The 24,813-nt window shown below is 40.4% G+C and overlaps 1 protein-coding gene, 1 long non-coding RNA gene and 1 other non-coding gene across 3 annotated transcripts; 1 reads left to right on the top strand and 2 right to left on the bottom strand.

Annotated features, from left to right (window-relative positions):
• The first annotated feature begins 173 nt into the window (after positions 1–173).
• LOC125362068 lies at positions 174–12,552 on the top strand. The gene is made up of 3 exons (XR_007213016.1): positions 174–370; positions 8,823–8,826; positions 12,542–12,552. It is a non-coding gene; the product is annotated as an uncharacterized LOC125362068 (long non-coding RNA).
• On the bottom strand, positions 1,104–23,866 carry LOC125362055 (solute carrier family 22 member 9-like). Its single transcript, XM_048360717.1, has 10 exons — positions 23,296–23,866; positions 20,818–20,921; positions 17,097–17,251; positions 16,827–16,995; positions 15,204–15,327; positions 8,299–8,414; positions 6,786–7,000; positions 4,791–4,899; positions 3,848–4,051; positions 1,104–1,647 (listed from the first exon to the last, which is right to left on the bottom strand). The coding sequence occupies exons 1-10, from the start codon at positions 23,695–23,697 to the stop codon at positions 1,587–1,589; spliced, it is 1,659 nt and encodes a 552-aa protein (XP_048216674.1). The 5' UTR covers positions 23,698–23,866; the 3' UTR covers positions 1,104–1,586.
• Positions 10,069–10,173, bottom strand: LOC125362795. Its single transcript, XR_007213106.1, has one exon. It is a non-coding gene; the product is annotated as a small nucleolar RNA U13 (small nucleolar RNA).
• Positions 23,867–24,813: the final 947 nt, after the last annotated feature.

The raw sequence follows: 24,813 nt of genomic DNA, 5'->3' as shown, positions 1-24,813 counted from the left end.
CACACAGAGTGAGACCAAAAGAGGATACTCTTATGAGAGAAACACAAAGGTGCAATACCTAAGTGCCTCTCCTCTCCATATTTATATAAAATAATATAATACTGAACCAAGTACCAAGATATGGAAGCAAGAGACTTCATTTTTTCTCCTTTTTTTTTCTTTCAGTTTTTGGTGATTTTGCCTTCTTTTCTTTATGTGTGGTGTATTCACATGTATATCTTTGGGGGAGTGGAGGGCACAGAACTTGAGGGCAAAAGGGTGAAAAGGTGCAGCAGTGGAGCTCACTGGGCACTGATGAAAGTGAACTGTGCAACTCGTGGGTGGAGACGGGAGGGAGGGACAGGGAGAGGAGGAGGGAACAGAAGACACTGTATGAAAGAAAATGTACTCATTACCTGACTCCTGACATTGTAATGTGTCACAACCTGACAAGGACCCACAACCCGCCGTGACCAGGAACGGAGGCAGGAATGGAGACCCGGACCGTGGACTTGAGGTTTGGGGTGCTAGGGGACCTGCAGCTTTCTCTCAGCTTCAGATCCCAAGGTTCCATTAACCAAAGTTTTTTTAATTGCATTTCATACAGGGAAGCATGTGCAGGTAGTAAGGCATAAGCACTAACATGTGACAATATTTTGTATGGAAGTGGTAGATGGCTTCCTCATCTAGGGAACTAGAGCTAACCAGTAAACACCTCCCAATCTGAAGAAACCTTAATCTACCTGTAGGCTCCCAGGTACTTTAGGGTCAAATTAGCCCACACCCAGGATGGGTTGGAAGTCCGGCTCAGCCAGGACTGATCGACTTTTCCAGGCTGGGAGAAGGCCTTCTGAACTCCCAAGCCTTTCAGGTCTCACAGCTTGGCTTTTTGGGCTCTCACAGTCATTCCTCGGTACATCACCTTGACAATAACAATAAAGTAAATTTAAAAATTTAAATCCTGTCCTACCTCCCTTGACATTTGGAATATCCCCTAAAGGCTTGTTCTCTAGATCTTAGTGCTATTGGGAGGGGAATGACAGTTTAGAAGGTGAAGTCTAGCTGGCAGAAGTAGATCACTAGGGGTGGAACTTCGAAAGGTACATTTTGTCCAGGGATCTCTGTCTCTGTCTCTATCCATCCCCCCTCCCCCATGAATTGAGGAATTGAGGAGTTTTTTTCTGGGACACCCTTCTGCCACAAGGAATAGCTTCACCACAAGCTCAGAAACAATATAGCCAAGGGCCTATGGACTGAAACCCCTGAATAACACTTAGCTCCTTTTCGGTGAGTTTTCTCAGGTATTTTGTTACAGCCATGGGAAGCTGAATAAACAGTACCTTATCTAGAAATATAATACTTATCTACAAAAATAATTCCTATCAGGATTCCTTTCAAGGAATTCCAGTTCCCTTCAACTGATTATGATTAACCTAGATTAGATATATATGCACACATATATGTATATATAATTTAGTGTTGAAAATTTAAATGTGATCCATGTTATCTATTGGTCACTTTATTACAACACATTTACTAGTTTAAGAATACTGGTTCTGTTTTTCCTTCATCTTGCTCTTTCAGTAGAGGTCTATTACCAAAATTCCTTAAAACTGTGTTACTTTGATGAAGGTATCTTCCCGCTTTGCTTGTCTTGAGCATCTCCTCCTGGAAAAGATACAAGAGAATTAGCAAGGCAACACGTAAATGAAAGAACACGGAGAAAACATGTATCTCCTGCCTTCTTCAGGACAGGTTTAGCTTTCATGCCTTAGTGTTGGCCTTGCCTAGATTCAAAACCAGTCTCTCTGGAAATAGTCGGGAAGGCAGTTCTGATCATTTTTACTGCAAATCCTTTCCACATACTGTAAGGTCCACCCCCAGGAGGGCTCCGCACAGATGCCCCAGTTTAAGTCTGCACCCAGTACCTGTGATACCAAGTTGAGAGCTTGAGCCCTGCTGGCCACAAGCTTTGCCTCTCCTTCCCAGGAAAAGAACTTCACATCCTTGTTTGTTTGTTGTGCCTATACTGAGGCGGTTACCTCCTCCTTCTCTAAGCTCACATCCAATCCACCTGGCCATACCTCCCGCCTTTCCCTATATAACCTGTCTCCACTCTCTTTCCTTTTCATTCTCTTTCCTTTTCTCTCCTTTCTCTCTGTTGCTCTCTGTCCTTTTCTCTCCTTCTCTCTCTCCCCAATTTCTCTCCTTTCCCTCTTTTTCTTTTCTTCCTTCCCCTCCATCTCCTCACACCTCCATCTTGTGTGGGCAGGCAGTTTTCTTTCCCCCCAATAAACTCTTTTCTGCTTGCACCATGTGGTAGGTTTCCTTTCAGGCAAACTTTACACATACTCCAAGAGGATGCGTTGGTAAAAAGGGATGTATACCAAAGTCAAAATCCTCCTCATTCTTCACTTTAAAAGCCCTATATAGCTGGGTGCTGGTGGTCATGCCTATAATCCTAGCTACTCAGGAAGATGAGATCTGAGGATCACAATTCAAAGTCTGGGCAGGAAAGTTGTTGAGACTTTTATCTCCAATTAACCACCAGAAAACCAGAAGTAGTGCTGTGGTCCAAAGTAGTGGAGTGTCTGTCTTGAGCAAAAGGGTTCATGGACAGTGCCCAGGCCCCGAGGTTCAAGCCCAATGACAAGAAAAAAAAAAAAGAGAAGCCCTTTATTTACCACTCCCTTCTTCTCTTTTGTGAACACTTTCATTCACAATGAATCCCACAGACCACACAACTAGACTTTTCCCCATAGCTACATAGTCAGTTGCCAGAGGTTCTTTCTCTAGGGCTTTCTATAATCTTCTCCAGTGACAGAGCAGACCTGAAGCTACAGGAAATGACAACTTCAAGCATCTTCTCACAATTTGCTGAGATGAGGGCTCCAAGGTTTAGAAAGCTGTACATATTGCTAATGTTTGTATCTGCACATTTGTATCATTTTTAGTGTGAGAAAAAGCAATGGTTTCTGTCAAACTAAAATGTCTCCATCTTGTAACTAGTCGTCATTGTATACTGGTATCTAGTATTTCCTGGAATGATTTGCTTCTTGACCTCAGTTGTAACTACCATCTGTTTGAAACCAGTCAGCAATGTCAAAGGTATGTCCTCACCAGTGGAGTTGAAGATTGGGCCCTCTCCCCCTGAGTGGGAACTTTCTACTGACTTTACCAGCCTCCTCCCACTGTGACCATCATCACTATCCCCATTCCCAACCCCATTTCTGCCCAGTTGTCATGAGAATAAGGGGTACCTTGGCCTCCAAAGGACAGCCCACTCCCCAGTAGTGACTTTTCACTGATGCTTAGGATGTTTTCTAGCTTCCTTGTGTTATCCCATCACCTGGTAACCAATTGTAAAGAAAATGTGAGCCCGACTCCTTAGCAACTAGGAGAAGAAGGGCAACATCACTGTTTGGGTTGGGATAAAAACTGAGCAGACCACCCTGCTCAGTGTGCCAGCCTAGGTCTGAGGAGAGTGGCAGGTCACCCTTTTGTACAGAAGTAAAATGCCTTGACAAAATCTCCTGTATATCTTGGATGTCTGTTCATTTTTGGACACTGCAAGGCCGTTGTGTTCTCAACACCAGGATATCTAGTGTCATATTGGGACATAGAGGGGAGAAGGACATTTTCCTTATTTACCACTTTGCCTGCTGTTACAGTCTGTGTAATTTAGAAAGCATCTTGGGATAGCCAAAACACACAAATGGATATGACAAAACTAGAACCATAAATAGATATGATGCTTCTTAAACCAAAGACACTGACTGCTTGGAGAGAGCCATGACTCTGAATGGCCTACCTCTTCCCAGACACATAGCACATGATGCCCCGGGGAACTGCCAGAAGTATAACTCACTCATTTTCCACATCTTCGATGGAGTCAGGCAGAGGCCGGTTCTTGGTTTCAGGAAGGAGGAGGGCCACAAGGCCACCAAGAATAGAGAAGGCTCCATAGATGATCCAGGGCAAGGGCTCAGAATACACCGCTAGAATCATCAACAGGGAAGCCAGCGAGGACCCAGTGCTACCAGCAATTCCAGTGATTCCCAGAGCGGTTGCCCTTAGAGCACAAAACACAATTATAGAAATAACATGTTAGAAATACTCACATGGAATTTGGCACTGTGACTTATCTTACATTAATTATGGGATTGAGGAAGCAGTATATTTAGACATATGGCACTTGTGGACTGACGGTAGCCTTTGAAATTTCTGTTGCGTTGCTAGCATTTTCTCAAGCTCACAGAACACACAGACATCTGGTTATCATTTAACAATACCATTCTTCATGGCATGTGCTTTTAAGTGATTCAAAAGATTACAGAAGTGGGGTGCTGATGGACCATGACAGTAATCCTAGCTACTCAGTAGGCTGAGATCTGAGGTTCTCAGTTCAAAGCTAGTCTAGACGGAAAAGACCCCCTAAGACTCTTGTCTCCAATTAACCACTCAAAAACCATAAATGGCACTGTGGCTCAAGTGGTAGAGCATTAGTTTTGAGCACAAAGAGGCCTGGGGACAGTGTTCAGACTCGGAGTTCAAAGCCCCACAACTGACAAAAACAAAAAACCCCAAAACACCACCAACAAAAAGATTATACACGGATTAGACGAATGGCATACTCTGTGGATTCTGCAGTACCTTGGCAAAAGTGAACTTTCACTAAACTGTGGCTGTAGTTGTTTTCATTGCAATTATTTGCCTTTGAGAAATACCCTATCCTTTTTAAAAAATTAGTTTGATGAATCAAGGTGCTGAAAAAGGGCTGATTCTAACAGGAAACACATGAGGTTTTGTACCTGATTACGGTGGGGAGTAGTTCGTTTGCATGGGTCAGCAAACAGGAAATGCTAGCAAACACAAGTTCTCCTCCCAAAGTTGACACAACCAGGCCAAGGGTCTGCATTTCTGTAGAGAGGAACCAGGGAGAGTTAGGAAGTCCCATCTGCAGGAATCAGCATTCCTTGCATGACAAATTGCAAACAACCTTGAGTGGAGTTGCGTACAGGGTTAAACTATATCACAGAGGAACTAAATAGAGACAGAGTTCCTGCAGTAGCTACTGAGAAATGTGCCTTTTTCACACGGTTTGATTTAGGATGGACCAATGATTCTGAATGATTGTACTCAGTCTCCTTGGATCTCCGACATTTGCTAAGGAGGGACAGAGGCTGATGGATTCAAGAGGCGTTCACTTTCCTCTTTTCTGCCTAGTGTCTCCTCTGTCCTTCAAGCAGAATGTAGAAATGTTATGTGAGAAACTGCTGAGGGTGTGTGCAAGACTCATCCTGGTCTTCAAGTTTACAGCCACGATCTATGTGTGCCACAACACAGGGTTAGTACTATGTGAGTCCTACATTGATAGAAATATGGGAGAGATGCTAGATCTGCAATAATGTGTCAGGAATCTTGAATAAGGGCTTCTTTTTTATTGTCAAAGTGAAGTACAGAGGGGTTACAGTTTCATATGTAAGGGAGTGAGTACATTCCTTATCCAACTTGTTACCTCCTCTTCCCTCATTTTTCCTCCGCCTCTCCCCTCCCCATTTATCTCCCCCACCATGAGTTGTACAGTTGGTTTATACCATATAGTTTTGTAAGTATTGCTGTTGCATTTTTTTGTCTTTTTATCCTTTGTCTCTCGATTTTGGTATTCCCTTTCCCTTCCCTAGTTCCAATACACATATATACAATATTCAGGATACCAAAATCAGTTACAGTGATATCAAGGATGAAAACACAGTAAGGGAATACAAAAAAGAAGTGCACAGCTTCACACGGCATTTTAAAAAATAACTAGAATACTGATATACCATTTGTTTCTATAACTTGATGTTCATTTCACTTAGCATCAACTTATGTTTTCATACGGGCATGGCTCTTGAGCTATTGTGATCTTCTGCTAGGACTATCCTAGGCATGTACTAATTATTACCTATAAGGGCTTCTTTTAGTAAGAATTTCGGATCTTAGAAACAATGGAAGGAAATGTCACAGTTTTCTCTACAATAGGAGAGCATTATACACTGGAGTCGACATTGAGATAAAGCAGCAAACTAATGCCCTGGCTGACATTTAAGAGGATCTGAGCCTATCAGTTTGGGATTTTACAAAACATACTACTAGGGGAAGGGGGGAGGGGAGAATGAGGGAGGAGGTAACAAACAGTAAAAGAAATGTATCCAATGCCTAATGTATGAAACTGTAACCTCTCTGTACATCAGTTTGAAAATAAAAACAAAAAACAACATACTACTATACCATGAATCCAGAAAAAACATGGTTATCACCTGCACTGTCCCTATTCATTAGATATGTCCATTTAATTTTGTAAAATCAATAAATGACAGCTGTACCCACATATTTATCAAATGTAATAAAGGAAATCATGCTAGAACCAAACATTACTGAATTTTCCCACATGTGAATGTCAGAATGTCACCTAAATGCCTAGATTGGTCTCAAGGAATTGTTGGAACTCAACGCTTTAGTTTAGTTTTGTTTCTGTTGCCAGTCCTGGGGCTTGGACTCAGGGCCTGAGCACTGTCCCTGGCTTCTTTTTGCTCAAGGCTAGCACCCTGCCACTTGAGCCACAGTGCCACTTCTGGCTTTTTCTATGTATGTAGAGCTGAGAAATTGAACCCAAGGCTTCATGTATGCCAGGCAAACACTACCACTAGGCCACATTCCCAGCCCCATGGAACTCAACTCGTACAATTTCAGAAATGTGTCATCTCTGAACTCTTGAGAAGAGGGGGTTGACAATTCTTTTTTACCTTGTTTGCTTTCCTCACCTTGAGGCACAAACATGATAGTCAGAATGAAGATCCCCAAAAAGAACATGAAAAGAAATTGACTTATTCGACGGCCCAGGTGATTCAGCACAATAAATGTTACATAATTAGTTGGGACGCTCAGGACACCAAGGAGAATCTGCAGCAGAAAAATATTACTTCTCAAGTGCTGGAGGTTAAGTAATATGCCATAACCAGATAGAAGTGATGCAAATCTGTAGGAAATAGAGAGTAAAACATACGTCATAAAGTTTACAGAGTATGTCCTACAGATTACAGCAACATTGCCCTGGTAGTCAGTTTTTTTTTTTTTTTGGCTAGTCCTGGGGCTTGGACTCAGGGCCTGAGCACTGTCCCTGGCTTCTTCTTGCTCAAAGCTAGCACTCTGCCACTTGAGCCACAGCACCACTGCTGGCCATTTTCTGTATATGTGGCCATTTTCTGTATATGTGGTGCTGGGGAATCGAACCCAGGGCCTCATGTATTCGAGGCAAGCACCCTTGCCACTAGGCCATATCCCCAGCCAGTTTTTAAAACAAGTAAAGGCATATTTGTTTTCCAAAGTATTTCCTTGAAAGTGGTCATCATCATCATATTTATTATTATTTTGTGCCAGTTTAGAGGCTTGAACTCAGGACCTGGGCACTATCCTTGAATTTTTCTTCTCTCTCTCTCAAGGCTAGAGCTTTGCCACTTGAACCACAGCTCCATTTCCGACTTTTTGGTGGTTAATTGGAGACAAGAGTCTCATGGACTTTCCTCCCCAGGGTTGGTTTTGAACTGTGATCCTCAGATCTCAGCCTCCTGAGTTGATAGGATGCTAAGTCGCTGGTTTCTAACTACACGTGATTGTGTTTTTTTTTTGGCCAGTCCTGGGCCTTGGACTCAGGGCCTGAGCACTGTCCCTGGCTTCTTCCCGCTCAAGGCTAGCACTCTGCCACTTGAGCCACAGCGCCGCTTCTGGCCGTTTTCTGTATATGTGGTGCTGGGGAATCGAACCTAGGGCCTCGTGTGTCCGAGGCAGGCGCTCTTGCCACTAGGCTATATCCCCAGCCCCAACGTGATTGTTTTTTTAAATCACCATAAAATAGTTGCGTGCTGATGGAGCCTTTCATTGTTGTAAAGCCTTTGGGAGGGCAACGGGTAGTGCTGAGGAACAATGGGTCTTTCTAGAGTTTTAGAGTTTTTCCAATATCTTGTTGTAAGTGAATGGTTTAACCTTATGCACATAAATGTTAGTTTAGATAGCTATATATCTATATGTCTCTATTCACTTAACTGTTTAACACTGTAACCTCTACTAACTCAGAATCAAAATCTGAATATGATTAAATTTCTCAGCATTGATCTCTGGTGGCAGCAAGGCATGTGACATTATAAACATAACATCTCATGCTAACATTAGTTCTGTATCAGTGTTTTCAAAACCTTGGGTTCCCACTACTAAATATTGAGCCATTGAACAGAAGAAGTAAAATCATGACTCTTGAAACGGGAACAAGGGCAGGCTTACCTCACAAAGGACAAGAGACAGATCCGCTTACACAGGGTGGGAGCACGGAGCAGGTCGCCCAGAGAAGGTTTTGCCTTTGTCATCTCTAGCTCCTCGTTCATGGTGGCTCTCACCACCTTCAACAATGACAAGAAGAAACTCTTCTGACGTCAGAAAGTGGTAGGCGTTATGGGGAGCACCAGGCCCTCACAAAGGACGTTTAATGAAAACACTTTCTGTGCGGTGGAAAAATGTAGACATCAAAGAAGAAATGGCAGCCAGGCAATCATGATTCACAGCTGTAATTCTAGCTACTCAGGAGGCTGAGGATTATGGTCAAAGCCAGCCTGGGTAGGAAAGCCCAGAAGACTCTTATCTCCAATTAACTACCAACAAGACGGAAGTAGAGCCGTGGCTCAAGTGGTAGTGTGCTAGCCTTGAGTAAAAATCTCAGGGACAAGTCGGAGCTGGTGGCTCATGCCTGTAATCCTAGCTACTCAAAAGGCTGAGATCTGAGGATCACGGTTCAAAGCCAGCCCAGGCAGAAAAGTCTCTGTGAGACTCTCATCTCCAATGAGCCACCCCCAAAGTGGAAGCTGAGCTGTGGCTCAAAGTGGTAGAACACTGGCCTTGAGGAAAAAGAGCTCAGGGACAGTGCCTGAGCCCTGAGATCAAGCCCCACAATCAACCACCACCACCACAACAACCTCCAGGACAGTGGCTAGGGCCTGTGTTCCAGTTCCATCTGCATGCACTCACACACACATGCACACACACACACAGAAATGGCAGGCGTAAAAGTGGTGAGAAGAGTAAGACAATGGGTGAAGGAAGCTCAGGGAACTTCTCCAGTGAGGAAAAATGAACCAGGAGACAGAAAGAAAGAGTATGCTGGTTAGAGGAAAACAGGAGGAATGAAGCTTTGTAGTCCAAACTTCAATATGTACTTGATAAGTGTGAAGATGAGAAAAACAAACTTGCTTATCTACTGTTGCCTGTAGCAGAAATCATTTTACTTTTCAGTTTGGGGAAGGAGAATAATTTTCTGAAGGTTATTATTGCAGATTTGAGTGTATATTAAAACTATTTCTAGTAGTGCTCAGGGCTCTTATTCGTTAATGCTGGCTACAAAATATTAGCTACATTGTCATCCCACTTCCATACATTAAACAATTAGATCACTGAGAAAATTTCATGATGAGAGAATGTAAAGAAAAGATACTATCCTAAGTTGGATTCTTACACTATCAGGAATGATCTCTCGAGCTGGGTACAGTAATCCTAGCTACTTATGAGTTATGGATTTATTTACAGGATCGTAATTTCTGGCCATGTTGAGAAGAAAAGTCCATGAAACTGAATCCTTGAAAACAATCAGCAAAAAGCCAGGTTGGAGGGACGCTCAAGCGGTAGACAGAAGAAGGTAGCATGCATGAAGCATGAGACACTAACTCTACCACCAGCAAAAACTTCCTTCCACCTTGCAACCCACCAGCCTCCACAGCAAAATATTGGGCCTAACTTCATTAGCGAGGAGTCAGGGTGGTATCTTCCATGTCGGATCTTGCAATTCCCTGTCTGGTCCCATTATGATAGGCTCTTGAGAATGGGCTTCAAGGAGACCTTAAGCTGAGGCCTTCCATTGCCTACAGGGAGTCTGGCCTTCAGACACATCCACTGTCAGAACAACTTATTAGGGTGTTCTGGGATTGTTTTGTAGTGTTTATTCATTTTTTGCTGGATTTATGGGTTCATATATATATATATATGTATACACACATATTTTTTCCATATCAGATGGTTAATGTGCCAACATCGTAACAAGTTTTAGAGGGAGGCAAGCATCACCCAAGCCTGTGAGAACCTAATCATCATACTTACAAACCGGAAAAGGATCCTCTAATATACATATTTAAATTTGAAGTATTTCAGATGGTGGATTCCAACTAAATTTAGAGAGAGTTAGCTTTTGTTGTTGTTGTTGTTGTTGGTCATGGGGCTTGAACTCAGGGCCTGGGCACTGTCCCTGAGCTCTTTTGTTCAAGGCTAGCGCTCTACCACTTTGAGCCACAGCACCACTTCCATTTTGTTTGTTTGTTTTTGGTGGTTAATTGGAGATAAGAGTAACAGGGACTTTTCAGCATAGTCTGGTTTTGAACTGCCATCCTCACATCTCAGCCTCCTGAGTAGCTAGAATTACAGGCCTGAGCCACTTATGCCTGGTTAAATTTAAAAGGAAACATTGTTTGAATTGTAATTGTCTGGAGCTGTATTTGATTTGTAATTTATCTTAAAGCATTTTCAATGCTGGGTTTACATTAAGATCTTTAATCCAGTGTGTGTGTGTGTGTGTGTGTGTGAGAGAGAGAGAGAGAGAGAGAGAGAGAGAGAGAGAGAGAGAGAGAGAACACACACTTGAACTCAAAGCCTGGATGTTGTTCCTGAGCTGATGTCTGGCTACAAGAAATTTTATTGAAAAGTTTGCATCTATGTTCAAAGCAGAAGTTTCCCTGTACTATTTCATTTTTTTATATCCTTATCCAGTTTGGAATCAGAACAATATTAGATTTGTAAAATAAATTTGGAGGTGATAATAATTTGTATTTTGTGAAGTAGTTTGGGGAATATTGGTATTAGTTCTTTAATGATCTGATAGAATTAAACAGTGAATTTATTCACTTTTGGACTTTAATTTGTTGTGAGATTTTTTTCTTACTCTGAATCTTCTTGCTCACTATTGACCAATTTAGGTTGTCTAGTTTAATTTTGTTATGCCATATGCATCTAGAAATGGATGCTTTTGTCTTGTAGGATTTTCCAGTTTCTCAGAGTATCAATTTTCAAATATTCTATAATGGTCCTCTCTCAGTGATATGGGGGGTAATGTCAGCTTTTTTGTCTCCAGTTTTGTTATGTGTTTTCTCATTTTTTAATCACATTGGTCAAGAGTTTGTCAATAACATTTATTCTGTCAAAGAACCAGATCTGTGTTTCGTCTATCCCTTTTCTTTTTTTTTTTTAAAGCTTCCATTTCATTAATTTCATCTCTGATCATGATTCTTGCTATCTTTCTACTTATTTTGGAACTGGTTTGTTCTTGTTTTTCGAGGACATCAAGTTTCCTCAACAGGTTATTCATGATTTTTTACTGTAGGCATTTGTAAGGTGAACTTCCTTCATTTTTATATGACTTGGAATTTCTTTTTTTTTTGAAACTTTCAGTATTTCCCCCCATTTTGTATACTTAACACTTTAATTGTAATATGATATGGGGAAGTTCTTTTCTTGTCATGTCTGGTGTCCTAAAAGCCCTTTGAACCTTGACAACTATCCTACCCAAAATTTGTAAAATCTTTTGACATTGTTTTATTAAATGTGTTCTATGGTTTCAGCTTGCACATCTCCTCCTTGTTCTATTCTCGTGGTATGTATGTTGGGCCTTTAAATGGTGCTTTAGAGGTCTGTGTGTTCTGCTTTTTTTTTTTTTTTATAACTGTCCAATGTTCTAAAGGCACTGGCTTATCTACAAGCCTTGGGATTCTGTTCTCTTCTGATCCAATTTTGTGTTGAGGCTTTTGAATGAGCTTCTTATTTATCTTATTCCACTTTTTATTTTTAAAATTTGAAGCTGTTTCAGGGTGTTTATGACTTTATTATATTCCAGTTTCTTGCATGATTTGTTTTCCTTATTTAAAGGAATTGTTTGTTCATATTCTCTTTTAATTCATTCAGCTGTTTATTTTGGTGCTTTTTCATTTCATTGACCAATCTTTTAATCATTCTAGTTTTAGTCTTGAATTTCATCACTTCCCCGGCTTTAGTGTCTTTTATTATGGATTGGTTGACTTTTGGAGGCTTCGTTTCGTGTTGCTAATTTTTTTTCTGCTTTGTGATTTGCATGTTTTTACCCAATTTTAGGTTGGAGGTTTTACTATCCACTATGTTTTTCAGTTGAAGTATTTTTAATGACTGGGAAGGATGGAGTGACAGCAGGTTCCAGGTAGTTTTTCACCGCTGGACTGGGAGTGTAACTCAGTAACTGGACATTTGCCCCACACAGTGAAGGGACTTGGCCAATTTCCATGAGAGAGGAGAAAATTATCTGGTAAAGCAACTACAACTGGCAGAAACACCCACTAGAGAAATACAATCCTAAGTAATTGAAAACAATCACCACCAACTATCCTAATCTTAGAGGAAAAAAAGAGCAAAGACATTGGTGTTCCAAAGATACTACATAAGGGTAGGAATGGAAGGAAATTAGGAGTAATTACAGTACTCAGCAGTATAAGAAACACTGAGAAATAAAAATGGCAACAGACAGCCAGGTGGTGGTAACTCACACCTGTAATCCTAGCTACTCAGGAGGCAGAGATCTGAGGATCCCAGTTCAAAGCCTGCCCAGGCAGAGTAGTCGGTAAGACTTTTTTTTTTTTTTTTTGCCAGTCCTGGGGCTTGAACTCAGGGCTTGAGCACTGTACCTGGCTTCTTTTCACTCAATGCTAGCACTCTACTTCTTGAGCCAAAGCGCCATTTCTGGCTTTTTCTATATATGTGGTGTTGAGGAATTGAACCCAGGGCTTCATGTATATGAGGCGAGCACTTTACCACTAGGCTATATTCCCAGCCCCCTCAGTAAGACTTTTATCTCCAAATAGCCACCAGAAAACCAGAAGTGGACCTGTGGCTCAAAATGGTAGAGTACCCAGGGACAGCACCCAGGCCCTGAGTTCAAACCCCACAACTGACCATTACCACCACCACCACCACCACCACCACCTCCACCAACAGCAAAAGAAATTGATGAGGGAAATGTACTTAGAAGGAGGAAATGTAAGTAGAAGAGACAATCCAAATAAGAATAAAGTGTCAGTGAAAAAAAAAAGAGTAATAAAACTTAGCAAACAATGTAGAACTATCACAATAAAGAGTTGTAAAAAGAGGAATTAAAAGGTAAAATAAGAAAAAAAAGAAAAAAAAAAGGTAAAATAAGAAACAGAGAAAGAAAAAAAACATGTAATTTAAAGAAATAAAGTGAGGAAAAGAGGAGAGCAGGAAAGAAGAAAAGGGGATATATATATATATATATGCACATAGTACATATTTGTAGTATCGATCATCTATCTATCTATCTATCTATCTATCTATCTATCTATCTATCTATCTATCTATCTATCTATCTATCTTTCTTGCCACATGCCAGTGGCTCATGCTTATAATCCTAGACACTCAGGAAATGGAGATTTGAGGATCAAGGTTAGAAGCCAGCCAGGTCTGTGAAACTCTCACCTCCAGTTAATCACTAAAAAAAAGAAGAAGAAAAAAGCCAGAAGTAGAACTATGGCTCAAGTGGTAGAGTGCCAGTGTTGAGTCAAAAAGATCAGGACATAGCACCCTGGCTGAGAGTTCAAGCCCCAGGACCAGGACACACATAAAAAAAGCCATCAAGGAAAAGAAGAAAGAAACAGAAGGGAACATTTTGATGAAGAATATGTTAGGCTTCCAGGCCTCTTGTGCGCCACAAAGCAATGTTTCCATCAGTACCAACTGTTTTTTCTTTCCCTGGTGAGGTCAGTAGGTGCTAGCTATTTCAGCTTCCTATACTTTCTTTCATGTTCAACCACCAACCAGAGGGTGTGCTTGTCAAGCGAAACAGCTGTATACCAGGGCTGCAGAACACCCCGTGGGCTGAGCCTCAGCCTGCAGCATGTCCTCTTCCCAGAGCACTGCCCAGAGGGGAAGCGACTCTCACCACGCAGTACAACTCGGACCAGCTTTCCACCACCCAGAGCTCCCCACCTCCCTGACTTTCCCTCACAGCCATGTCAGATTTCCCAGTCAGCACACAAATGAAAAACAGCCCCTCCCCAACCCTCACTGTGTTCTCACACCAAATGATGGAGGATTTTGAGATGTCCATTCAGGGTCTTAGACAATGGCTCTCTGCCATTGTGTTGTGACCAAATGCCTGGGAGATAAGAGAGTTTTCTAAGTGCACATTTGCCATGTGGACTCCAGGACCCCTGTCCATATTACAAATCTGTTTATTTAGCCCGGTTTTAAACACATCTTGTCCTTTCTTGTCTGTTTCTTACTTCTGCTACACTCTTTCTGCCCAGACCACTGTTCCCAAAGACTCTTTGTGTTTTCATTTTTTTAAACAAGATGCACTATCTCTGAGCTTTTTCTCTCAAAGTCAGTGCTCTACACTTTGAGACACAGCCCCACTTCCAGTTTTCTGAGGGTTAATTAACTGTTTTGATTTTATAATCTATACATGTATACATGTGTTATATGTGTAAATATGGTGGAATAGTTAAACATATTTATATACAATACATGCAAATGGCTAAATACATGCATATATAAAATTATATTGTAATAATAAAAAAACACATAAGGATAACCTTAACTAAGCATTGAATTATGGTGGTGGGAGGACACCATGTATGGGTAGGAAAATGTCACAATGAAGCATCCCATATACAAATGTATTTAACTCAAAACAATTTTTTTTTTTGCTAGTCCTGGGGCTTTAACTCAGGACCTGAGCACTGTCCCTGGCTTCTTTTTGCTCAAGGCCAGCACTCTGCCAACTTGAGCCGCAGTGCCACTTCTGGCCTTTTCTATATATGTGGTGCTGAGGAATCAAACCCAGGGCTTCATGTATATGAGGCAAGCAGTCTTGCCACTAGGCCACATTCCCAGCCCCTAACTCAAAAAATTTTAAGTGAATTAAATAAATGTAACAATTTCATAAATTACATTCAGGAGGAAAGGAATAAAAAGTCAGAGTGCATTTTACTTCTTCCAAATAATAATATACGTGCCCAGTGCTTTTGGCACAGTCCATCTTTGTCACTAAGGAATACACACATTGGGCTATGTCTTCCCTCTGTCTTATAACCAGTGACCAGCCCACTCACCTCCATGGTTAGTGTGTCTCTGTAATTCTTCATTCCATTTATGCGCGCAGCTCTCCGCAGCTCCTTTAAGCCCTCCTGGGGTTTGTTGGTGATGAGCAACCACCGAGCAGACTCTGCCAGCCACCTGATCAAAGACGATGATGCAAGTGCAGCCAACTCTCGCTCGCTCATTTTCACTCCACCTTTAGCCCTCAGATTCCTCTCACTTCATTCTCACCCCTTCCATTTATTCAGGTGGACCAAGAAATACCATCTTGTGCCATGTGGCATTATAACTAGGGAAACAGGAAATGACCTTTGCACACGATACTTCTGGGCATCCAGGAATGCAGCTCTGGAGTCATGCTGACTCCACACTTAGTTCTGTGAAAATTTACTACACAGCTGGTATTTGAGGGGCACTCATATTTTCCTGAAATATGGATACTCCAGTCAATTTGTTATTATTATTGACTAAATGCCTCATTCAGACTGGAACCACTTCTGATTCTCACAGGTATGGGAATTTCTGGACAGCCAGCAAGTTAAATCTGCCTTCGTTTAATGAGGGCAGAGAATTACAAAGATTTGTGGAGGACAAATGTCAAAATGGATGTCTGTTAAAGAACACATGCTGTTTATCTGAAGTCACTTCTGAGGATCACTCCTAACTCAGTAGGCTTTCTGTCTTGAACTAACACTATAGCCCTTTTTAAACTTTCATAAGTTTGTTTAAGGAGAGGAAAGGAAAGGGATTAAAAAACAATGGATGTAAATTGTCTATTCTGCCTATGATTTTCAACTGAGAAATCCATACTGCTTCTTAATTTAACAGCAATAGTGGTACATTTGCTTCTCAATTTTGTCACTTTATACCACCTCCAAAGACAAACATCATTAAAGTTTCCATCATGTTTATCTTTCCAAACCACACATACAAACGCAAACCAAAGACAATGCAATATCATCCTCAAATGTTTTCCTCTATGAAGGAAAATACACTTGCAAAAGTCCTATTACCACCTTATCAATGAAGTCTACTGTCAAGGACAGCCACAAAGATCTGCAACATCCAGGACAGGATACACAGCCACTTTTGGTTCATAGAGTTGCTTATTTTAGTAATTAAAGTATACAAATTTAAATTTGAAATTCAAATAGCACATACTATTTCTATAACAATACTGCATTTTGTATGTGCTAACACTAAAAACTAACCTGTAATATGAGTATTCTGAGATATGTATAGTTTTTCTAGTACAGTACCCTCTTTTATTTATTTTTAAAAATTTAATTATTTTTTGTTTATGTGGTACTAAGGGATTGAGCACAGGGATTCATGCATGTTAGGCAAGCACTCTACCACTAAGCCACAATCCCAGCCCCAGAACTTTCCTTTAAACAGGAATTTCATCTCATGAATAATTTTTAGCATAACTTATCTCTTGCAATATGCAGATATAGTAAATTCAAACATAATTCACTCTACTCAGTGTTACCTAACAATACTTTTTGTTCCATTGCTCAAGTCACACATAGCTATAAATAAGGAGAGTACAATATCAGAAATTGATCAAGAATCCAGATGAATTTCTTGTGTCACTCATCCTAGGATCCCTTAAGAAAGAGGAAGAAAACTCATACCTTGTGAATGGAAGTAAGAAAAAGATGGGTATAGACAGTGCTAGCTGAAGGATGTGCCAATTATGAACAAAATAAGCCAGGCCTCCCAATAATACTTGTCCAAAGCCAGCAGAACAGAATAAGCACATCATCACCGTGGCTTGGAACTTGGGTCCTGTCCATTCTACAGCTGAAAGACAACACACACTGAATTGTCATCCTAAACCAAGGTAGAGTATAAACTTCACATTCAAGGCTAGGAAAATGTGCATGGTGGGAAGCCTTACTTACCGAGCACAGGGGTGTTCAACATGATGCCCAAGGAGGACATCCCAGCCAGGAAGCGCAGGGCACAGTAAAGGGGGAAGGTGGGAGTGAAAGCTACGCACGTGTCAGCAACGGCCAGCATCAGCAAACAGCTGATGATAATTAGCCTCCTTCCAAACCTGGAGAAAAGATAAAGCTTAGTTGGTGGGAACAGGAATAACTGTTGCATAAAGAAACATGAAGGAAGTGTTTTAAAACTACAAACAATCAGAAATAACCAACAGCAATCACTTTGTTGTTGCTCAAGGCTAATGCTCAGCTCCTTGAATCACATCGTCACTTCCGACTTTTTGATGGTTAATTGGAGATAAGTGTGTCATGGACCTTCCTGCCTTGGTTAGACTTGAATCACAGTTCTCCAAACCATGGGGATGAATCTCTTATTCTGTTCTGAGAAGTTAATGGGGATAAGAGTCTCATGGACTTTCCTGCCCGGGCTGGCTTTGAATCACGATCCTCAGATCTCAGTCTCCTGAGTATTTAGGATGACAGGCCTGAGTCCCTGGCATCTGGCTATCTTTTTCTTCTCTACACAAGGTATGAGCTTTCTTCCTCTTTCTTGAGGGATCCTAGTATGAGAAACACAAGAAATTAATTTTGATTCTTGATCAACATCTGATATTGTGCTCTCCTCATTCATTATTTATGTGCGACTTGAGAAACAGAAAAAATAGTATTGTCAGGTAAAACGGAGGAGGCTGAATTAAGTTTGAATTTTTAAAAAAGAAGAAAAAGCAACTCTTCCTATCTGTAAACCTGACCTTTGTATGCCAAAGGTGTTTCTCCCATGGTAACCAGTAGTCTAGCCACCCATTCAAACCGTGGAAGATAAGTTATAATACTGGAACTTCTAATACATTTAATACAGGTATTTAAAAACATGGACTTGACTAGTAGATTGTCTACACAATAAATAAAGTACCAAAATCAGATGTTGGGACTCTGGGACTGTACTTTTCTCCACGAGAGCAATAGGAACACAGGTGAAACAACACATTGGTTTTTTTTCTGATGAGTGGCACAAGAACCATGCTCTGCTAAATTTGGATTTCTTGGTCACAAACAACATGCCATTTTCAAGTACAGGAAGTAAGAAAGTCCCAGTGCAGAGGGAAGAATGTTCAGAAAATGTGCAGAGGAAAACATTAAACAAGATGAGGAATGAAGAAAAATAATGGAGAAAGACTGTATAAGAAAAGAAACAAAAATAGAATTCTGAGTTTCATAGACTTATAGACAGTCACAAAACAGTTTCAAAGGGCAAGTATGCATATATATGCATGCCCGTGGCTCACACCTATACTTCTGGCTGCTCAGGAGGCTGAGATCTGAGAATCACAGTTCAAAGCCTATCCAGGCAGGAAATTCCATGAACCTATCTCTAATGAACCATAAAAAGCCAGAAGTAGAGCTGTGACTCAGGTAGTAGAGCACTATCCTTGAACAACAACAACAAAAAAGCTCAGGAACAGCACCCACACTCTGAATTCAAGTTCTGGTAGTGGCATTAAAAAAAAGAAAGAAAGTTATACTTGGGAAAATACACATTAGTTTAGAACAGTATGGGAAAAACACTAGAATAACCCATTCTTGAGAGGCGAATGCTGGAATGCTTCTATGTTAGGTGACAAAACAAATTCAGCCAACTATTTATTATGTAAGCAACTACTTCTTTCTTTATTCAAGATTCTCTGTCTTTAATTTCTAATATTTTGCTTATAATATATCTCTGTGTAAGATACTGACTTTATTTACTTAGATCTTATTAAGCCTCTTTGAATTTATACTTCCTTTCTCTCTTCTTCAAATCTCTGTCCACTTCTTTTTCTCTCCTTCTGAGACTACCATAACGTATACATAGGTCTGTCTGATGGCATCCCTGAGTCCCTTGTGTGGTAGCCACTATTAACGTTTTTTCATGGCTTAACCTTCTTCATTTTTTTTTTCTTGGTGCCCATCCTGGGGCTTGAATTCAGGGCCTGTGCATTGTCACTGAGACTCTTTTCCTCAAGGCTAGTCCTGCCCAGGTTGGTTTTGATCCATGATCCTCAGATCTCAGTCTCCTGAGTAGCTAGGATTCCAGCCACCAGTGCCCAGTTAACTGCTTGATCATTTCTACTGCTTTATTTTTTCATGTCCATTGATGGATTCTTACTCTTTTTTTTTTTTTTGCCAGTCTTGGGGCTTGGGACTCAGCCTGAGCACTGTCCCTGGCTTCCTTTTGTTCAAGGCTAGCACTCTACCACTTGAGCCACAGCACCACTTCTGGCCTTTTCTGTTTATGTGGTGCTGAGGAATCGAACCCAGGGCTTCTGCATGCTAGGCAAGCACTCTATCACTAAGCTACATTCCTAGCCCATTCATGGATTCTTACACTGGGTCTCAGCTTCCACCAAATCTATGCAGTGACAATTTTAATCTATTCATTTCAATTTTTGATCTTAGATTTCTATTGTATGCCTCTCTACAATTGTTAGCTTAGTGTTGATATTATCACTTTTCACAGATTATTGTCATAATTTCTTTATTTCTTCACATATGTGCTAGCTTCTAGTCTTTTTGAGAATGCTTAAGATATTTGTTTTGAAGTGTTTGAATAGTAAGCTCAATGTTTGTGGTTCTGTAGAGACCTTAGGTCATAGATTTCTTTGCTTTTCTTTTTCATACATTGTGATTTGAAAACATTTGGTTAATTTGATATGGAGATTTGGAATGTCAATCCTCTATCTTTTGTATAGTTTTCTGTTTTTTTTTTGTCATTGTGCAAAGCTGTAGCATTCTATATATTATCTATGACTTTACCAGCCTCATTCTGCAGACTGCTCTTTGTCATTTGTGGGCACTAAAGCCTTCTGACCATGTTCATCTAAACTTTTGGCACATATTTCTTTGAATGCTCAAAGATCTTTTTTGGCAGACTGATTTTTTCAAATTTATTTATTTATTTATTTATTGTCAAAGTGATGTACAGAGGGGTTACAGTTTCGTATGTGTGTCAGTGAACACATTTCTTACCCAACTTGTTACCTCCTCCCTCACTTTTTCTCCCACTTTCTCCCTTCCCCGTTTCCTCTCCCCCTCAATTTTTTTTTTAATGTAAGAACTTCTGGTAGACAAAAATTTATGCTGAGGCTGAAGCGTCCTCAATGTGTGCATTTAAGATCTTTTTTTTTTTTTTTTTTGCTTGCTCAAACTTAAACTCAGGCTTAAACTCAGCAACTCAGGTCCTGGAGTGCTCTCCCTTAGCTTCTTTTGTTTTGTTTTTGCAAGTCCTGGGGCTTGCACTCAGGGCCTGACCACTGTCCCTGAGCTTCTTTTTGCTCAAGGCTAGCCTCTACCACTTGAGCCACAGCACCACTTGTGGCTTTTTCTATATATGTGGTGCTGAGGAATTGAGTCCAGGGCTTCATTATCACTAGGCCATATTCCCAGCCCCCTGAGCTTCTTTTGCTCAAGACTAGTATATTACCACTTGAGCCACAGCACCACTTCTGGCTTTTTCTGAGTAGTTTGTTGGAGGTAAGAGTCTCATGGACTTCTTGCCTGGGCTGGCTTTGAACCACCATGCTCAGAGCTCAGCTACCTGAGTAGGTAGGATTACAGACATGAGCCACCAGTGAGCCACAAGCTTGCATTTGAGATCTTCACACCCTCTAATAGACAGCGCTTTCAACCAGATACTCACCTGTCTGTTAAATGACCATATAGTATGTTTCCCACGAACATCCCAGCTGTCACCAGGAATTTATTTATTGAATTCAGTGACTGAAATTCACACACCAGATCCCACTGAAAGATGAGGAAATGAGTTTATATACTCTCAGTGTAATCTGGGCAAAACTCCCTAACATGACCTACAAGCTTTTATTTATTTTTAAAATTTTAATATTATTGTCAAGGTGATATACAGAGGGATTACAGCTACATATGTAAGGTAGTGAGTACATTTATTCTCAAACTTGTTACCCCCCCTCATTTTTCTCCCACTTTCCTTACCCTCAATCCCTCCACCAAGTTGTACAGTTAATTTCCAACATATTGTCTTGTGAATATCACTATTGCATTGGTTCGCCCTTTGTCTTTTGTCTCATCATTTTGATGTTCCCCTTCCCTTCCCTAATTCAGATATACATATATACAGTATCCAGGGCACCAAAATCAAATACAGTGATAAAGGCATAAACCATAGGAAAGAAAAGTGAAAAAAACAAATAGAACTAACTTTACATATTACATTAAAAACAACAATGAAAAACCCCTTGTTTTCATATCTTGGAGTTCATTTTGCTTAGCATTATCTTATATGATCATATATACATAGTCATTGAGCTATTGTGGTCCTCTGCTAGGACTATCATAGACATATACTAATTATTACCAATGAGGGAAACTATACAATCTATGTTTCTTTGGGTCTGGCTCACTTCACTTAATATGCTTTTTTTCCAAGTCTTTCCATTTCCTTGAATTGTATTGTGTATATATACCATATTTTCTTGATCCATTCATCTACCAAGAGGCATATGAGTTGGTTCCATATCTTAGCTATGGTAAATAATGTGACAATGCACATGTTTGTACTGGTAGCTTTAGTATTGCCTTGTTTGTGGTCATTTGGGTAAATACCCAGAAGTGGGATTGTTGGGTCATAAGGGAGCTCTATGTTTTGTTTTTGAGGAGGTATACAGGTTTCCACACTGCTTTCCAGAGTGGTTGGACAAGTTTACACTCCCCTCAACAGTGCAGTAGTGTTCCCCTTTGGACATGTCCCCACCAGCATCTGTTGTTATTAGATTTCTTGATTATGGCCATTCTAACTGGGGTGAGGTGGAATCTCAATGTTGTTTTGATTTGCATTTCTTTCATGGCCAGAGATGTTGAGCACTTCTTTGTGTGCCTCTTGGCCATTCTAATTTGTTTTTTGATGTTTCTTTTTTTTTTTTTTGAGGCTATTACAAAAGGAATTGCTTTCCTGATTTCAGCCTCATTCTTCTCATTGTTGGCATATAGAAAAACCATTGATTTTTGAAGTTTACTTTTATATCTTGCTCTTTGCCAAAATTTCAGATTAGCTTAAGTAATTTGGAAGTGGAGCCCAGGGGGTTCTTTAAATACAGGATCATGTCATCTGCAAAGAGGGAGAGTTTTACTTCATCTTTCCCTATTTGGATCCCCTTTATGTTTGCATTTTGCCTTATTGCTATAGCTAGGAATTTGAAGACTATATTGAAGAGGAGTGTAGTGAGCGGACATCCTTGTCTAGTTCCGGGTTTTAGAGGAAATAGCTTTAACTTTTTGCCATTAAGTATGATGCTAGCTGTAGATTTGTCCTACACAGACTTTATTATATGGAGGAATGAATGTTCCCTGGATTCCTAGTTTCTCCAGAGCTTTCATCATAAAAGGATGTTGGATCTTGTCAAATGCTTTTACACAGTCTCCTTTTTCAATCTAACAAAACTTCCCTCATTTAGTTTAACCTTCTCCAGCAAACTTCCTTTAAATCATAGGTTTGTTATAGAAATGATCCCTTTTAATCCATGTTGAAATCATTGGAGGGCCTTGAAGCATTTTCTGAACCTTGACTGTCACAGTAGCTCCTCTAGATGATTTCTCTAAAAGAATACCATGAGCATTATGGATTTGCTCAGTCTCCAAGAAGTTGCCAATGTGTAACCAAGTTTGTGTAACATGGACTGGGCCTAACATTTATAATAAAACACTTACAATGAGTTGTTTGTTTAAACACTCGTGTTTATAAGAATAAAAGCACTATGCGAGTAGTGTTCTATCTACTGTCCAATTCATTAAGATCATTGAAAAGTGTCTTATATTTGATAAAAATGCAGTCAATATTGGCTGAAAGAAGGAAAGAAGAATCACCTTAAAGTCTGGGAAGAGCTTGTGTTATTTTCTTTTTTTCCAGTCCTGGGGCTTGGCCTCAGGGCCTGAGCCCTGTTCCTGCCTTCTTTTTGCTCAAGGCTAGTACTCTGCCACCTGAGCCACAGTGCCACTTCTATATATATGGTGCTGAGGAATCGAACCCAGGGCTTCATGTATACGAGGCAAGCGCTCTTGCCACTAGGCCACATTCCCAGCCCAGCTTGTGTTATTTCTAAACACCCAAATCTTTAACTCACAAGTGGAAAACGAAGCGTCCTACCTCAGTCACAGTGGTGGAAGGGAAGGAGCTTTTGTCATACACCCAGCCATCCACACAGGGCTCTGTGTCTGCCTCACTGGCGTTCCACAAGGTCTTGTTCAGGTGGAGCAGCTGCCATTGGGGCTGGACAAAGCGGCGGCACTTCTTTGGCCTGAGGTTTGAGTCCAGTGGGATGGAGATTCTCAGGAGGTCCTGCTGGCTGAGGGTGGCCGTGTGGTTGTGAGCGACAGTGTGGTTGTCGAGGACGTGCACCCAGCAGCGGTGCTCAGGGGTGGCTGCCGTGAAGTTCTCCAAGGGAACATGAATGAATGCCAAGCAATTAGAGAGAATAAGGAAAGCAATTTGAAGGATCTGGAATCTTCCCAGGCTGCCAACTTGATCCAGGATTTCCTGAAAAGCCATTGAAACTAAATAAATATCTCTAATGAGAGACAAGAGTATAAAATCTAGGATGCTTAAGAAAAATTAAGTGCCATTTTATAGGATACATGAAAGGAGGTTGATCCTGAGCCAACTTCTTTTCACGTGCGTAGCTAGGCAATAGAATTAGTACCCTCCCATGATTATCTTTAAAGTCACAGAGAGAAGTACTCTACTGGTTGTATTTCTGTAATTTTATCTGTTAAAGATCTACTTTGTAGAAAATCATTGTGGTCCTGGGCAATGTTTCACATTCACCAGTGGACATTGATCTCCAGGTTCCCTGTAAACAAAGAACAGACCTGTTATTGAGATGTAGTCTTTTACAAAACACACAGTTTATAAGACTCAAAGTGAAGTGTTTTATATTTTTTAATTAACTAAAAGATTTTTTAAATGGAAGAAAGTATTTTGTAAGAAGTGAATTTTATTTAAAAGAATTGATGACAACAATCTCAATGTACAATTCTTCTCTGTTGAGAAATGCAAACCAAAACAACACTGAGTTTTCATTTCATCCCAGTTAGAATGGCCAGCATCAAGAATATAGATAACCCCAAATGCTGGCATGGAGGTGGGGGAAAAAGGAACCCTAATAAATTTGTTGTGAACTGGTATAACAACTCTGGAATGCAGTTTGGAAATTCCTAAAAAAATTAAACATAGAATTACCTACTATTGGTCCTTTATCCAAAAGATTACAAATATGGATACAATAAATCAACATGGACAACCATGTTCATTGATTCATTACTCACCATAGCCAAGGTATGGAAACATCCCAGATGCCCTTTGATGGATGAATGGATCAAGAAAATGTAGTATATATACACTGTGGAATTTTACTCATCCATTAGGAAGAATCTTATTAGGCAATTCTAACTTCACATAGCAGTTTATTTTTATTATTTTATTAACTGAATCAGATAGCAATTTTAGTTTCTTTCTGTTCTAATAGCAGAAATACAGTAAGTTGAAGACACATTATTATAAAGGTGATATATAGAGGGGTTACAGTTACATAAGTCAGGTACAGAGTGCATATTTTTTTGGATACTGTCACCCCTTCCCTCCCATCCCAAAACACAGGTTGTATAG

Source organism: Perognathus longimembris, chromosome 13 (assembly GCF_023159225.1).
Source record: "Perognathus longimembris pacificus isolate PPM17 chromosome 13, ASM2315922v1, whole genome shotgun sequence".
In the NCBI taxonomy this organism is placed as follows: domain Eukaryota; kingdom Metazoa; phylum Chordata; class Mammalia; order Rodentia; family Heteromyidae; genus Perognathus; species Perognathus longimembris.
Note: the sequence above shows the minus strand (reverse complement) of the source record. Positions and strands in the feature narration are given on the sequence as shown.

Coding starts and splice junctions, on each gene's coding strand:
- LOC125362055 (XM_048360717.1), bottom strand. CDS start 23,697: ATGGCTTTTCAGGAAATCCTGGATCAAGTTGGCAGCCTGGGAAGATTC. Junction 16,996..17,096: donor GTTGAACACCCCTGTGCTCG/GTAAGTAAGGCT, acceptor GTTGTCTTTCAG/CTGTAGAATGGACAGGACCC. Junction 8,415..15,203: donor GAGACACACTAACCATGGAG/GTGAGTGGGCTG, acceptor TCATTGTTGAAG/GTGGTGAGAGCCACCATGAA.